The sequence below is a fragment of the Solanum dulcamara genome, chromosome 4, assembly GCF_947179165.1.
Source record: "Solanum dulcamara chromosome 4, daSolDulc1.2, whole genome shotgun sequence".
Lineage (NCBI taxonomy): Eukaryota > Viridiplantae > Streptophyta > Magnoliopsida > Solanales > Solanaceae > Solanum > Solanum dulcamara.
Genome location: NC_077240.1, coordinates 65,474,066 through 65,492,425, shown reverse-complemented (window position 1 = coordinate 65,492,425; position 18,360 = coordinate 65,474,066). Strand labels below are relative to the sequence as shown.

The 18,360-nt window shown below is 32.3% G+C and overlaps 2 protein-coding genes across 2 annotated transcripts; both read right to left on the bottom strand.

Annotated features, from left to right (window-relative positions):
• Positions 1 to 2,294: 2,294 nt before the first annotated feature.
• On the bottom strand, positions 2,295 to 10,432 carry LOC129887492 (uncharacterized). Its single transcript, XM_055962609.1, has 2 exons — positions 9,745 to 10,432; positions 2,295 to 2,524 (listed from the first exon to the last, which is right to left on the bottom strand). Exons 1-2 carry the CDS (start codon positions 10,228 to 10,230, stop codon positions 2,480 to 2,482), a joined length of 531 nt encoding a protein of 176 aa, XP_055818584.1. The 5' UTR covers positions 10,231 to 10,432; the 3' UTR covers positions 2,295 to 2,479.
• Positions 10,433 to 17,899: 7,467 nt separating this feature from the next.
• On the bottom strand, positions 17,900 to 18,205 carry LOC129884312 (uncharacterized). Its single transcript, XM_055958630.1, has one exon. The coding sequence runs from the start codon at positions 18,203 to 18,205 to the stop codon at positions 17,900 to 17,902; it is 306 nt and encodes a 101-aa protein (XP_055814605.1).
• Positions 18,206 to 18,360: the final 155 nt, after the last annotated feature.

Genomic DNA, 18,360 nt, shown 5'->3' with positions numbered 1-18,360 from the left:
CAATTAAGGTTTTTTTTAATGAAGTTTTTATGAAGGATTTTTGATTCTGATACATATCATTTATGTATCAGCTTATCATGTATCAAGCGCTAACTCTTCTGATACATAGTGTATTTTTTAAATGCTATTTTTTTGGAGATTTACTACTTCTGATATATCGTGTTTAAGTGTCAGTTTCTATTGTATCAAGTTTTAATGATTCTGATACATCTACATTTATGTATCGGATTATAATTTATAAAGTCTTACTGCTTCTGATACATCTTTTGTATGTATCAGAATCTCGTGTATCAAATATTTTAATGCATATGATACATCGTATTTATGTATAAAGTTCAAGTTGTATTTAACCATTTTTCATGTCAATGCAGGAAATGAAATACATCATCAAGAAGATCCCGTCCCACCCATTGATATTCGGCACGGCATATAGGGCTAATTTTTTTGATAATTTTGAATCATCGATTAATTGATGAAACACGAATTTTGTTTTGAATTGATGCTCCGTTGTTTTTCTTGGAGTCGATGCTCTGTTTTTTGGCTTGAAACTTTATGTACATAACTGTTGCCTTCTTTAACCAATTAATCCCATTAATTAGATCAGTAATTGATTTAAAGAGTCAATCATACCTTATCTCAATCTACTATTCATAAATAGCTTATGTGCATTAATTATTCTATAGCTAAAGTTGATGTATCATATACATAACTTATGTATCAGCAAATCTGAAAAAATAATTGAAAACGACTTCGGTTTGAATTGATGCTCTGTTTTTTCCATTCGAGACGATGCTCTGTTTTTTGGCTTGAATCTTCATGAACATAACAATTGCTTTTTTTTAACAAATTAATCTCATTAATTAGATCAGTAATTCAATTAAAGAACCAATCATACCTTATATTAAGATACTAACCATAAATAGCTGATATGCATTAAATATTCTACAACTAAAGTTGATGTATCAGATACATAACTTATATATCAGCAAAACTGGAAAAAAAATTGAAATCGAATTTGGTTTGAATTTATGCTATGTTTTTGGGCTTGAATCTTCATGTACACAACCGTTTTTTTTACCAAATTAATCTCATTAATTAGATCAGTAATTGATTTAAAAAACTAATCATACCTTATATTAAGATACTATCCATAAATAGATGATCTTCATTAATTATTCTACAACTAAATTAATGTATCAGATACATAACTAATGTATCAGAAAAATTGAAAAAAAAAAGGGAAATCGGATAATTTTGATATAATGAGAGATGTATAGTAATTAGATTTTTCCATTATGGGATTTAGATAAAGTTTACATAATTTTATGAAAAATGAGAACGGTGCATCTCAATGGGGACACAACCTTAGTTATTTAATCATATAGAATAACTCAAAAGTTATTTATGCAATCTCTGTCTTTAGAAAAAAAACAAAATCTTTTGTACTTTCACAAAATAGAAATCAGACTATTAATCAACTATTCGTCCAACTGTAGTATTTCTTTCTATTCCAGGTGGAATTTGACCCTAATCTTGTTTAGGTTATTATATTTACATATGACTGACTGTATTACATCATCTTCAAGTGTAATTTTGAGCATATCAAATTTTTACGTTGTTATAAAAAAAAAAATACGATCTTACTTATTGGTGTTCCATCACACTCTGTTTTTTTATGTGAATCGGGCTATCATGGCACAACGAGTAACTCAACAAGCACTAGCCGCGCAAGTTGCAGCAAAAGCAGTTGCTGCTGCCGCTGTGCAAGCAACTAATAATCTGCCTGAGGAGGTTAATGTGTGTGCGAACATGGATCAGGAAATTGACTATGCAAACACTATTCAATTTCATAATTCTACTGATGATGATCCTCATCAGCACTTGAAAATGTAGACTCCCTTCTAAATTCATTGAAAATGGAGACTCCCGACAGCATCAACTCTCAAAAATAGCACTTGGATTTCCAATTCATAAGTTTTTCGAGTATATCTATACAACGAGGTGGAGAATCATGCTCAAGCTCAAGCCTTTATAATCATTTTTTGGATTAATTAGTTGTACGTTCCTGCCATATATTTATATCATCTAGCATTGCAGCAGCAACAGAAGTACCAATAAAAGAAGCAACTGATATCCTATGGTTATTACCCTTAATCATCCAAATAAAATTTTGATATTCAACTGCTAAACTGGGTTATATCCATACGTTCTTTGTCAAGTTCTGATATTTTTCCTCTAATCTTTCCGCGGAAATGGGGGAACAGGGCAGGAGGGGGAGGTGACGAAGAGAAGCATACATCAAAACTACATAATTGATAAACTCGTTATACACGATATATTCGTGGAATCTTGATTTACTTGCTCATACATCTAATACATGCAGCGTTAACAACCCTTGCTTCAAAAGAGCTGAATAAGTGAGTAGATGATATCACCAGCTGCTCCAACTTTTGGCTTGAGATATGTATTAGGCCCCAGGCTACTCCGTAACAAGCATTTCTATATTATTGACAGGAGCCAGAAGCTGTAAAAATGCGAGATCAGTCAGTTTGAAATATCAAATCCTGACAAGAAGATAAAGTTCAGACCAGTATGATGGTGTGCTGTTCTTCTTTTTCCAACATACAGTGAAAAGAATTGCAACAGTAAAATTTCAACCCAACAGAGCTCATCCCAGAGTTCTACATCTAATAAATGAAGTGGATAGCAGTGTATCCACCAAGGGTACATAGAGAAAAGAAATGAAAATAAAAGTAGCCATTGGTATAACATTCCATCGTCTTGTTATCTGTTAAGGTGTTATATGAAGTAATAAAGGAGGCTTTCACCTAACCATCAGATAGACAATAACTACCAATAGTAAACTAAACCAAAACAATTACTGCATAATCAATCAATGATAGAAATTAACAGTCAAAAACTTTGCTCGTTACAAGTCATAACACCTAGGAGCTTTCCTATATCGCATTATGATTCTTTGATTTGAAAGGTTAAAACTCTTTGAGAATACAGTTCAATAGGATGAGAAATTGCTACAGTTGACCTTTGGAACCAAAAAAGGTGAGGGTTAGACATCTCATCAGGAAGCACTAATACAGTAAAGTAGATAAAGCTTTGAAAAGATAAATCTCACCAAGTACTATAACATGTTTTCATCCTCCCTTCCTTAAAGAAGTACAATCGAAGAGGTATTTGAACTAAATGTAGACCAGGTTAAAACCAATAAGAGATTACGCTACAATCGTACTGAGGTCTTATCACCTATCATGGTTGAATGTAGTACAATGTCAAAGAAAATTTACTGCTCTTCCTTGTCTACTCTCTCAACACTTCTTTATCATCACCTTATTAGAAAAGAAAAACCCAACATAGTCCTCTGGTTAAAGAGTCAATATGATTAAGTACAAATCCAAAAGCTCCACTAGCTTTTTGTGCCCTCCATCACCATCTTCAACTGCTCCAGCTACCGAACTCCCTGTAATCTCACCAACATCCCGCTGTGAACCCCAGCAAATCACAGTGCCCAACCCCCCCTCATGGATGATGGACCAGTAGGGTCTGGCAATAACATGGGAGAATGATCAACAGATTACAGGGAGTTTGCATAGGTATGAGAAATTGCAGACAAGGGATGGAGAAAATGTTGGTGGAGGGAAGTATAAGCTACGAAGTCTCCAAAATTTTGTTTATTTTGGTTGACCTAGTTTCTGGAGCTAAATTAGCTCATTTTGGACAAGTTGAAGATTCTATGAGCTGAGCACACAATAGATAAATTAAACATCAAAATCATCTGAAAACATAGTTTGAAAACCCACAAGAATGTCATTAGCCAAGCTCCTTTCCTTTTATCATAAGCTTGCAACATTTGTTTGGAACTTACATATCTTTTTGTGAGGAAAATTGGATTGGTCATGGACCATTGAAACAAATATATCCAGACATCTACACATGCCAACAACAGGATGCAACAGTGGCTGAAGTATGGTTTGAGCAGGTATGGAGCATACCTTTAGAAGATGTCTAAATGATTGGGTATTGGGGAATAACTGAATTATATAGTAGCTTAAGTCAGTCCAAAGACACTACTGGAGATAAGGATTGTATGGAACGGTAAAGGAATAGACAAGTTTTCTGTGAGAGATGCATACAGAGAACAGACCTTGTCCAACAATCAAGTGGGCTGCTGGCCATGGAAGCTGATCTGGAGAGTCAAGATTCCATTCAAAGTAGCATGCTTTGCATCGCTGGTGGCCAAAGAAGCAGTATTGACATGGGATAATTTGAAAAGAAAGTGGTATAGCTATGCTTTATGTGGAGAACAGGCAAAGACAACCAACCATCCCTTTTTACATTGTAAGTGACACATCAGTTATGGAAAATCTTCATCAATCTGAGGGGAATCAGGTGAATGATGTCAGGTAGCACAAGGGAAGTACAAAACAGTTAGGGCGGAGATGGAAATTTGACCAACCAGAAGGAGAGAGGATTTTCCCGCTTGTATATGGTGGACTGTTTGAGGAGAGAGAAATCAGAGGAGTTATGAGGACAAGCACCGCAACATCCAGAAGTTGAAGATGAAATGCTTAGTCCTTTATTATTTATGATGTAAACAGGAATGTTTAATAGAAGCTGAGAAATTTTTGATGCTTTAGACAACAGTAAGAAGAAACATAGCTAGGAAGGCTTCCTTTTACTTGTAATTGTTTATTATTTTCGGGGGACTATACAGTTGGTATAGTATACGTGTTAATATATTACCATTATCAAAAAAGAAAAAAGACTACACTCTACAACTATTATTCAATTTGTATTGCTTCTGTTCAATTTTAATCCTATGCACTTAACTTATCAAGAAATAATCTAAATCCTATGCATTTCCCGTAATCTCTTCAGATATCATTTGAAAATAATATGCTTAAGATAGTAACTTCATCAATATAACAGCCAGCTTCTTTTACAGGTAGATAAAAGCACCAACGGCTGACATTCAGGGACTGTATGATGACCTGTTGTAGAGATTTTCATATCTAATGTCAATAGAAGTGCTCACCTGTTCCACAATTACCCAATATTTCAAGCAACGGTATCCCAAAACATCGTTTGAGACAAAATTAGCTGGAATGAAGTTTGCCAACCTTGATAATAATGTTGTTGAGTAATGGTTTCGTCCAACCAGATAGAGAGTAATTCTCCGAGAAGGTTACCATCCTTTTTATCTTTAGTTAACATTAGCTAACGAAAACAGCCTGTGTTGTTACTTGTCATTTCTTCTCAATAAATTTCTCAGAAAATTCGCATTCTGTCTAGGCAAGTTGTGAATTAAGAAAGTTAAACAGAAACAATGAGTAAAACATAGAGGAGGAAGCATCCAGATAACAAATTCTCCTATTCCTTATTTATCTTTTGTCGCAAAGAAGTTTTAGTAGAATTAGAGTTCTGTCGGAGACAAGACAAGAAGCAATGAGTAAACCAAGAGTCCAAGAGTAAAAATAAAAATTTGAAGAAAACATTTCTATTGATCTTGCTATGGGAAACTCTACACACATAAGCACAATATACTGTTGCATAGGGGACATCTTTTCTCGAATAGAATAAAGATTTGCAACAACATCCAAAGCTGGCCCCCTCTTAAACAAAGAAAATCCCCAAAATCAATTGAGCAATTAGTTCGTTATACCTCTGGAATATGGAATTCCGCTCAAAAGAATAATAGTACTGTGAAAAAGGAAGTTTTTGCTATAGTTCTTTGCATAACTAAGTTTCAGGATGATCTTATTAATAAAGAACTCCTGCTTTGCGTAGATTGTAAATCTGTTAAAGACATCCTTCAAAAGGATGTTAAAAATCTTGTTTCCAAACAAATATTTGCTAGTGGTAACTAAGATTGCCAATCTCCAAAAAACTTTCGAAAAGAAAATTTGCTCAGATTTTCCAAATGCTTTTTGGGATCGTAAAGCTCACACTGTTGATCTTCCATATATTGATGTATTCAATGAGAAGGTCATTTCTATGAAAGCTAGGCCTATTCAGATGAACCACGAAGTGATGGAAATCTGTAAAAAAGAAATTAATACTCTTTTGGCTAATAAGATTATTAGATCTTCTAAATCCCTTTGGTGCTGTTCAGTTTTTTATGTTAACAATGCAACGGAGAAAAAAAGAGGTTTTCCTAGACTTGTTATCAATTATAAACCTTTGAATACTGCTTTAAAGTGGATTCGATATCCGATTCCTAACAAAAGGGATCTTTTAAAAAGAACTTTCAAAGCCAATGTTTATAGCAAATTTGATATGAAATCGGATTTCTGGCAAATTCAGATTTCTGAAAAAGATAAGTATAAAACTACTTTCAATGTCTCGTTTGGACAATATGAATGGAATATTATGCCTTTTGGGTTAAAGAGTGCCCCTTCAGAATTTCAGGATATTATGAATTCTATTTTCAATCATATCAGCCATATTTCAATTGTCTACATTGATGATGTACTGATATTTTTCGAGGACATTGATTCTCATTTTAAGCATTTGAATATTTTCTATAAAATTGTCAAACAAAATGGTCTTGTTGTCAGCTCCAAGAAGATCAAACTGTTTCAAACAAAAATCAGATTTCTTGGTCATGATTTGTACCAAGGTACGTACAAACCAATTTGCAGAGCCATTGAGTTTTCTGATAAGTTTCCGGATGTTATTTCTGACAAAATCCAGTTGCAAAGGTTTCTTGAAAACCTTAATTATGTTGCAGATTTTATCCCTAAGGTTTGACAAATCCGTAAACCTCTTTATGACAGGTTAAAGAAAAATTTATAGGAGTATGCAAATGATCCACCTGCCACTCAAAAATTTATAGGAGTGTTAACTTTTTACAGTACAAGTTGTTCAAAATCGGGTTCGCCCACAAAGTGCTTGGCTATGCAATATATCAAAGTAGCAGTTGCATCTTCAACAACTACCTCTGAAGCAGTTTCAACTTCATTTTCTGTTTTTACTACTATTTTAGTAGTAACGGCATTCTGGATTTCAGTCTTGTTATGATCAGTGAGATAATTGTCCCACCAATTTTTTAAGGTTTCCGTAAAACCTGCAATAAGCCTATTTGCAGCTTGTTTATCACTGGCGCTCCTCATTTTGTAGGCCGTGATATTCATTCCCATTTTCTGAAGTTTACCATAGATTTGACCTTTGGCCATTTCGTCGATGTTCCATTCTTGTATTCCCGTTCCATCTGCAACTACAGTTGGGTGAAGGGTATCTTCTTCAAACTGAACATCAGGAAAAGAAGGTCTAAGATAATAATTTATGTTATTGGGATAGCGTCCTCCCATCACGGTGTCTCCTCTCAAGGGTCTAAGCTTATTTCCCGTAGTGATGTTGAGCTTAGAGAGCTGACTATTGATTCTTTCTAAAAGATCATTGAACTGACTAAACTGATCAGCTAGTTTAGGAAATTCTTCTTTGGAGAATTCAGGGATTTTGAAGATGGGGTTAGTCTCAATTTAGGGGCTAGCTTTGGACGTACTTGGTTTATCTCCAATCTGGCTTATACCTTTGTAACTACCTTTGGATTCTTCGATTTGTTGGGAAACCACATGAAGAACCTGGTTGGTGTAGTTATTCTGCTCGAAGATTTTGTTGACATCTACTGCAGTAATCAAAGATGTGTGTTTCTCAAGAGGCTTCTTGAAAGGTGAAGCTTTGAGAATTTCTTTTCTGCAAGGAATGCTTAAACCTTCTAAAGGGGGTGTGACACTTTCAACAACCTGCTCTGTAGTGTACCATTTTTTAACAAGGACTTGAAGGGATGCAAGTCAAACGATTGGAGATAGCTACTGATTCACCAGAGGTAATCAACCTAATATATAATGATAATGAAACTTATGCAAATATAATCAACACAGCTGTACAAGGAAATTAGCTAGACGCTACAATACTAATTACCACCAAATAACTAATCAGCGACATGATTTGACGACGAAACTAACATGTAAATGTTAATTAGGGTTTCCTCAACTAGAGATTTATTGCTCAACAACTTTGCTAAGAAGAACGTGATAAACAATTTTCAATCTGATTGCTTAATTTGCCCATATATGTAACCAAGATTTCCGACATGATTTTGCAAGCTCCAGAAGCTGCTTAACTTGACCAAGTAGAGAGGAAATTTTCAGGAAGGATTAAATGAACGCTTTTTCCCAATGTTCTTAAGGAACCAGTTAATCCACGAAAAGAGGGGTTGGAGGGTACTCACATGGTGTGAGCCGCTCATCCTTTACCGTGTGATGCGGGATCGAATCCCACCTATGTAATATTCCCCTCTCCTTTCCTCTTCTACTTTAGGGTACCTCTATAGAGGACCCCATGAAACAAAGGTTGTTACTTCCCTTCACATCTCCCTGCTTCCAAATCCTTAAGTCTAATTTTTCCTTTTCCTTTTCCTTATTTCTCTCTACAGATAATAATTTCTATTTCTAGGAATCTCCTGCATCTTTGTGCATTTTAGGTGCTAGTGTTTAGTTTACAATATGGAACCATGTATACAAAATGTTGCCATACTATTGGAAGTCTTGGCATGTAACACAACAATTTTTCAATCCCCTTAGACAATTATTTATTCCTCACTCAAATTTTGCACAACAATATCAGCATTGACCCACAGTGAAGAAAAGAACCACGTTGATATATGCGAGACCAGAGAATATAAGTGGTAAAAACTAATAAAGATAGTTTATGCCTCTGATACAACTTGATGGAGGATATTACAATTCATGAAGTCGTTACTACTATTTGGTGTTCAAGCATGCTATCATAGTACATAAGAACTGAGACAAAAATACTAGGTGATTTCTTCCAATATGTTCTAGCCTTATTGGACAGAGTTACCTGGTACCTATTGCTGGTGGGAGGTGACAAGTACTTTGTAGAATTAGTCGAGGTATGCCCAAACTAACCCGGACACTACGGTTATCAAAAAAAAAGTGCACAACAGCTGAGCAATAATTTCTCCACGATAGAGTCAGGAGTAGGATAAACCTTTAATAGCATGAAAGCCCACCGAAAGCATTTCTAAAATTTAGAATCATGGATAAAGCCCAAATATAACTTTAAAGGCGTTCTGCAATCCAAATCATATTCATGTTTGGGGAGCGCATACAGGATTTATCACATTGGACAATAGTAACTTTGCTAAAACAAGATTTTCCCATACTACTACTACAACAACAACAACATACCCAGTGTAATTCCACAAGTGGAGTTTGGGGAGGGTGGTGTGTAACCAGACCTTACCCCTACTATAAATTGAGAAATTTGTGTAGAGCAATTCAACTCATAGCCTCAACTATGTTTTGGCTGCCAAACAGAGGAAATAATCTCAATCACATTAATTTCATAGCATACTAAACCTCACGTTTCTTACGGTCTCATTAACACGACGTGTTATCATACAAGGCCATATTCCCTAATTACCACTTCCTCTGTCCCAATTTGTACCATAGTCTTTCCATTTAGGGACATTCCAAAATGTTTGGTATGATTTCATCCTAAACAATCTATTCAACCATTAGCTCCTATTTTCCCCAACATCAATAATGTAATTTACAAGTCAAATTAACATTCTGAACTCCAGTCAAGGACCATCATATTCATCAATAATGGGATGGAGGAAAGTAGTACTTACCATTTTTCTCCATCAACAATATATTAATACATTCGAAGAAAAAACCAATGAAACTTAAAAAATCACACCTGTCTGAGAGATGGTCCTCCACACAAGGCAAAAGCATTATCCCGGCAAGAATGAACAGTTTCAAACTGTTTGATATCAAGCTTCTTGTTAATAAAGGCAACTTGAAAGTAAATACTACCAGACGATGGCAAATCCACTCGGATCTCATTCACATTTAACCATAACAAGAATCTCTTAACTTCAATTCCTTCTAAATCAGTAATCGATCCAATACTCAGCTTCCCAGTAACCTTCTCAGCATAATAAACTAAATACTCAAACTCCACATAACAAGGCTTCTCCAATAAAACTTCAAATGTGCCATCGTCGGAGAGAGTGTAGGATTTTACAGAGCTTGGTAAAAGCCCTTGAGGAAGACTGTATTTTGTGAGGATTTGGTATACTGTTGTGTTGGTAGAAGTGTGTAGATTGAAAGAAAGGGAAGAAGGAGATAAGAGGAGGAGTAGAAGGAGAATAGTCAGTTGGATTCTTGGATTGAAACTCATTGTTCTTGATAGTCTCCCCAGAGAAAGAGGAGGAATGGAAGGCAAGTGATGCTATTAGTGCTAGTACATAACCCTGAAATAGTTATACTATGATGTAGATGGATTATGCTACTATTTTTTTTATTTTTATTTCATATTTTGGAAGATGGATGTGATTTGAAAGAGAGTACTGTTTTGGAATTTGGGAAAAGGTCAAGATAGCTGCTTCCTGGGAATTGAAGGTGCTTCACGTTATCAAAATGCGGCTCACAAATTTTATTTTTTTTAAAAAAAGCAAGGTTGTTATAAATTTATTGAATAAGTAATTTACATTATTCATGTATACATTATGAATCATTTTGGATAAGATTGTAGGATGTGTTTGGTACGAAGGAAAATGTTTTCTTGGAAAATAAGTTGGTTTTTAACTTATTTTCTCATGTTTGATTGGTGAGTGATAATTTTTTTTAAAAAAAAATATTTTCTATTTTTTGATTAGTGAATGAAAATATTTTTTAGAAAATATCTTTTATTTTTTACTAGATAATAGAAAATATTTTTTAGGAAAATAATTTCTGACATGAAAATCAACCCTAGTAATTGACTCGGGATCCGACCCCTATACCTGATGTGAGACATAACTCGACTTTCAACCCAAGATTTGACTTTCAAATTTAGACTCGATCCCGACTTTCAAACCAAAATCCGACCACACCCGATTTCAAACTTAATTTTCAAATAATTTGATTTTTTTAAAAAATAAATTTTCAAAACTTGAAATATTTTTCAAAAATAATTTTTTTAAATTTTATTTGTGGGGGTGGGGCGTGGGGGTGTGGGGTCGGAGTAGGGGGTAAAAAAATGAAATTTTTAAAATTTGAAATATTTTCAAAAATAAACTTTTAATATATATTTTTTGTGGGGGGGGGGGGGATGGTTGGGGGGTCGAGTTAGTGAGTGGAGTAAAAAAATGAAACTTTCAAAATTTGAAATATTTTTCAAAAATAATTTTTTTTTTTTTTTGTGGGTCCGGGGGAGGGGGGCCGGTGAGGGTGGAGGTGGGGTTTGGTAGGGGGAGGGGCGAGGTAGGCTAAAAAATGAAATTTTTAAAATTTAAAATATTTTTTTTAAAAAAAAAGTTTTAATTTTTTTGGGATAGGGTGGTCGGCGTAGGGATAGGTTAAAAAAATGAAATTTTCAAAATGTGAAATATTTTTCAAAAATAAATTTTTAATTTTTTCTTAAAAAAAAAATTAATTTTTTTTTTGGGCGGAGGGGGCTCATGGTAGGGGGTAGGGTAAGAAGAATAATTGTAATTTGAGGTTGGAGGAGAGTTTTTGAAAAATATTTTTCTTAGTTTTTGGAATGAAGTCATTTTTTCTTAAATTTGAGAAAAATAAGTTGATTTTCTTTCCTTCATACCAAACACACTCTGTATCTATTAATTTAGCATTTAATATAGTGACTTTTGTAGTGATTTCTCAATTTATAAATAAGATTGTCATTCACCATTATAAGATACTTGAAGATAGAATTATAAATGATCTCTACATTCTACTCTCCAGATCTCTTGTTTATATTATATGTTCTATATTGTTTATATTTTACAACAAGGCAAGATGTTCTAACCATCTTAACTAGATGGGCTGCACTAAGGTTACTGTCAATACTTTGAGAAATGAAAACTTTATTCATGCTAGGGGAGTAACTTTATCCTAATTCCATATCAAGAAAAATGAAAAATTTCTTGAAAATATAATGCACAGATACGTTTCTCACCCTTTTATATACTCTTTCATGTTATCTTTCCATTAACCTCAAAATCTATCCATTTGACATGGTAATTCTCGAATAACTTTTCAATGTTCTATTTTTATTTTCTTGAGATTTGAAATTGTCGAAGTCCTTCACATGGAAAAAATTATTTTGATTTTCATTTGGAAATGTAGTGACATTTTGTACCAAGTCCAAGTAGATAGTCCCTATGATCATAACCCTCTTTAAGATTAAGCACACTAGATTTGCATGGTGTAATTGGTTAAGTTTCTTCGTTGAATTCATTTTGAATCTAACAATTACATATTTTTGTGCTTATGACCATCAAAATTATAACCACTAAATGTGGTATTATTTTTAAAGGTTTGGGTTGAGTTTCATTACATTTTGGCCTATTATGTCAATGGTTATTATGTCAATGGTTGAGGGTAAGACGATGAATTAAAATTTCACCACACTAAGGGGGTAAGCCATTTCAAATATATGCACCATGATGATAAAATATTGGGTTCAAGTCTTAGCAAATTACGGCTTAAGAGCCCGTTTGGATGGGCTTAAAAAAGTAACTTTTATGTATGAAGTGCTTTTAGAACTTTAAAGTGCTGAAAGTTATTTTTATAAATAAGCAGTTGAGTGTTTGGATAAAAGTGCTTATGTTGAAAATAAGTGTTTGAATTTTAGGGTTAAAAGAATAAAAAGGGTAGTTTGAGAATTTAGTTAAAATATAAGGGATATAAAAGTAATTTTCATGGTCAAACAAAATGGTTTTAAGCACTTGGATTTTTTTTTTAGAAATTCTAACTTTTTATTTTTGACTAGCTTTAAGAACTTTATGGTTTAAAGTTAGCATTAGGCAAATACGTTCAAAAGCTAAAAAGGGACTTATAAGTTGGTTTGATCAACTTAAAGCCCATCCAAAAAGGCTCTAATACGCCTTTGTATGAGTAAAACATTGAGTTAAAGTACCAATGCACTATGATGATAAAATATTGGGTTCAAGTCCTAGAAAAAGAATTATGGCCTAATCTACCTTTATATGGACTAGTTTAGAATACGTGTTGTTGTATGTGTATCATATGTTTATTAATTTTAAAAGTGATTAATATACTCAGTTTTTTATTTTATTAGTCTTATTTTTATTTTTAGTCTGTCTTAAAAAATGGACATCATCTTTCCTTAGGTGGCAACTCTTTAAGTTTAAGTGTTGTCATGCATACTTAATAGGAAAAATTACCTAATTACACTATTTTATTTACCATATTTTTCATTACTTTCATCCATTTCAAAAATATTCAAAAATCTCTTTTTTCCATCCGGATACATTAATTTAGTAATCTGGATACATTATTTCAGTAATCCGGATACATTAATTTTGATTTATAAATTATTTCTATGTTCAATGTATCATGCTTTAAATGTTACATGCTGATACATAAAATCCTAATTAATGTAACCGGATTACTGAATTAATGTATCTGGGTTACTGAATTAATGTATCCGGATTACCATGTTTTTAAGGGATTTCTGTAAATTGAAAAAAATGTAGGAAAAAACAGTAATTATCCCTTTATGATTTATGTAAGTTATACTTTTTAATATCACAATACTAAAAGATATTTTAATACATTTTACGTATCATTAATTTAAGAGAAAATTGAACGTCATATTTATATTTTTAAGTTCAATGTCAATAATAAATAGACACACAAACTCCTTTGTCAGAACTTATGTGACATTATTGGAAATTTGTTATTCAAACTTGTAAACTTTTAAGGTGAATTCCTATAGGTGAGGTGTAAGTTTTTTTTAAAAAAAAAATAAATTTCACATATTTAATTTTTTTGTAAAAATTAATAATGAAATAGTAATAATAAATAATTTTAAATATTTAAAAGACATGATTTAAAATTTGATAAAAATATAATTTTGTGAATCTTGAAACTCAATTGTGGTGCACAAATTAGGAGGAAAAGTATATCTAAAGTCGTCCAAAAAAAATTGGTGTTAAAACCGGCCCAAATAAAAAAGGGATAATTACAGTACGGGGCGCTCGATCAAAATAATTACCAAAAAACTATTCATTTGATGTATATTCATGTATATTTGGTGTATATTTTATGTTTAGAGTGTATCAGAATGTATATATTTAGTGTATAACTCATGTATAAATAATCTATATTATATAGTCAATGTACTTTTGACAAACTAATATTCCCAAACAATTTCATACCAATTAACATGACACAAAAAAGAGGATTATCAGTAAAAGCATCTACCCTCAATTTGCTTCTTTGTCAAATGATTATATTTTTTACTCTCTTCTAATTTATTGCGTTATCGATGTTATCTTCAATTTCTTTGATTTTTCTGATTCTGTATGTCTGTCTTCTATGCCAATTGCAATAGCCTTTGTATTTCGCCTAAATGAAGCATTGTATAGACTGATATCTTTCATTTCTTGTCTAGATTGTTGGAGAATATTGTTTTTAAAAAAAAAGCATTGATCTAAATTCTACCCAATTTAGATAAACAAAATTTACTTCGACATTTTGTTGTTTTGTAGAGTATGGTTAAAATTACAGTGTCATTAAAATGTAAGAATAAATGTCATTACATTGAACCAAAATTTGAATTTAAAATAAAAAATTGCATAGTCATTAAAATGAAAGAATAATGTCATTACATTGACACAACAATTGTATTTAATATTACTGTGTATCTTCTAAACCTGCAAACACAAATATTTGAGATGCGTTAGTTATAATATATCTGTAAGTGTAAATTACTTATTGTATTAGGTAATAATATGTTATTGTATCCGACCTAATATCTCTTTGTAAACAATGTTCTTAGCGTATGTTCCTTTTTGTCGATTTGGCTGCTCTGTTATGACCAAAACCTTCATTGTTTTCATTTATATTTCCCTTGAGAGTGCAACATATAGATGTCTATGTGAAAAAATATGCTGTGGCAAGTATAGTCCAACATTTGATATTGTTTGTCTTTTGTGCTTTATTTATTGTCATTGAAAAGCATAATCGCACTAAAAATTGTTTTTTAATGAATTTGAATGGGTGATCTTTATTTTCGGGAGGCGATAGTTGAATTCTTGGAATAAACATATGTTCGCAAACATTTTGACCCATCATTATTTCTGATGTATGACGTTTTTGTCAAACCATCTACATATCATTCTTGTGCCATTACATAAGTCATTGAAAGTATCCACATTTCTTAATAACATGATAGACACATTTTTCTTCAAGACCAATCTGCGTACCAATAAATTTTTTGAATACTTTTAATAATAAATTTCAAATCAAATAGACAAAAGTAAAGATAATTAGGCAAGTAATTTGATTATGATAATCCGCCTGTTGAGCATTTTTCTTCATAACTAACGTATACAGCAGATAGGTTAAAATAGGCATGGCTGTTGTTATTTTTATCTTCTATATCTTTTGGTTAATTAAATTTATTTTATTTTTTCTGATGAACAAGTTTTGTGTATTTGTGCTTTTGATATTCATGCATCTTGCTGGAAGTGTTATTATTGATATTGGTGATGACTACGATCTGCTCATCAAAGGAAAACCACTAATAGAATTCATTGGCGAGGTTAATGTTACTCTTAAGTCTCTTATATGACCCTTATGTATATTCTTCTTGCTTTTGGATAGTAAATTAATTGCTTGTATTTTTTATTCTGATGAGATGATCAATTCTTGCTGCATGTAATTATGTGAGTTTGTTTACAATATTACTAAATTCAATTTCATTTAGTAGTTATTTTGATTCTCGAATATATTTGCATATTACTAAATATGTAAGAAGGTAACTGTGTGAAGGCAAACCACTTGGTGTTATAGTATTTAAGTATTCTTCTTTGATAGTAATATTTTGCTTTCATCCGAAAACTTGGAAATTAACATTTCACTTAGAGCAAAGCCACAATGTAATTGAGATTTGGTGTAATTAGATTCTTTGGCATGCCTGATAGACCAACTAATTACTTCTTCTTACAAGAATTGAGTGCAATTGAAGGAGAATAATTACACCTTCAATTCTCAAGGGAGGATAAGAAATTAGTGTAATTACATCATGTAATTACATGAAGCGTTTTAAAATTCTTTTTTTATTTATATTTATATTTTTTTCATTTTAATTTATTTGTTATTTCTACTATTTTTTTAAAAAATATTTTTATTATTCTAATATTTTCTAAGTTCATTTCATTCTCATTCTCATTCTCGACCTTTACTTTTTCATTCCATGCAATTTTTCATATTATTTATTATTCTATTTCTTTTTAAAAATAATTTTGTTAGTATTTTAATTTTTAAAATCATATTTATGTACGTTGTATTAAAATTTGATATAAGAGCATTATGTTAAATTTAGGATTTATGCCATATTTTCAATTTTATTTGTTTTAGTACTATTGACTTGATATTTCACATTGCAAAATATTTATTTTTTAGTTTAACTTGATAGTGGAAGTTTTAGTGCACCGGACTGCCCCTTTTTTTTATACTAATTTAAAAAATATAAATAAATTATTTTTTATAATATTAGTTAAGAACATATATTTGTTAATTAATATTTAATTTAATATCATTTATAAATATTCTTATTTGTCTAATATAAATTTTAAATTTAAAAAATTAACTTTTATTTTTAAAATTTAATATAACCTTGTAATTATAGTTGTGCAACCAAACAGAACAATTGTAATTACATTGAATGACTTTCCAAATAGACCCTTAGTTGACCAATGTATTCATTTCTGCTAGCTAGGATAAGCTTGCTTTGTTATATATTTTGCATAACTTGCATTTTCATCCAGCGATGGAAATATTTCCCTTATTATGATATCTTCACCAGTATTATTATTCTGATTTTCAATAACCAATTGTTTTGGAAGAAACACCAAATCATCTCTTATTGTAGGCTCCTCCCTCTTACCTATACATAGTAAGAATTCACTGAATGTTGAATTTGTTCTTGCTCTCATATTTCTAGTTAATTTAATCCTTTTCATCTTCTGTGATTTTGGGGAAATGGGGATAATGAGGAATTGGATTTTGGAACTTAGGATGATGTGAATTTTTGTGAAAGGAGGGTGACGGTGAGATGAGGATTATGGATGAAAGGATGATTAGAGATGGAGATTTTGTGGAAGAAGAACAACTTCTGAGAATATACTGAAAGTGAGAGAAAAAATCAAACCGTTTGGGTTTTTATTTTCCTTCAATAGCGGCTCGGGTCAGTGCATTTTTAAAGGACTTGGGTGTTGACGAAGCCTGTCTATGGATCGTAGTGATTTCTATGATCCGTGGATAAGTTTTGTAAACTGACTTAACACTTCAAAAATTTAGAAAACATACCTGAAGTCTATGAGTACAGGCTATGGATGGTAGAATTTTCTATGATTCGTAGTGCGCATTCGTAGACTTAAAGCTATAGCAGGTCTACGAACCATGCCTACGAGCCAAAGGACAAACTATGACCTGTAGAAACATTCCGTAGAGTCTTCTGCACTTAAAATTTTCAGCATTTACTTTTGTCCTGAATACGTAACCACATTTAGACCTACTTTTTTTTTTCTTGACTCTATTTTGACACGGACCCTAATTTATCCTATACTATCCTAAAAAGTAAGACTAAAAAAATGAAAAATTACAAAGAAATAAAACTAAAACACATTTTAGATTGCCTCCCAACAACGCTTGATTTAACGTTGCGGCACGACTCAGACTTCACCAAGAATCCATACTATCACGATCTTGATCTTTTCCTCGATGCCCATGTTAGCTTTGATTCTTTGTCCGTTTACTTTGAATCTCGATCCATCACAATTCTTCAATTTGACCGCACCATGTGAAAATACCTGAACCATTCAAAATGGTCTTATCTACTTCGACTTGAGTTTGCCAGGAAATAAGTGCAGACTTGAGTTAAACAGAAGGACCAAATCTTCAAGTGCAAATACTCGCTTTTCAATGTTTTGATCATGATACTTCTTCATTCCCTTCTTGTAAAAGGCTGAACTTTCATATGCGTTTAGGCGAAACTCTTCAACCTCATTTAGTTGATTCATCCTTTGTTTTGATGTGACATTCCAATCCAGATTCAGCTTCTTTAGCACCCACATGGCTTTGTACTCCAACTCCACGGGCAGATGGAACGACTTCCCAAACACAAGATCGTAAGGTGACATACCTATAGAAGTCTTGAATGTACTCTCATATTATCATAATAAAATCGTTCTACCCTGTGGTTTTTCCCCTCTATCTGTTTGAGGGGTTTCCACGTAAAATTCTCGTGTCCAATTTATTTTCATTATTTATTATCATATCAAACTTTAGTTGTGGT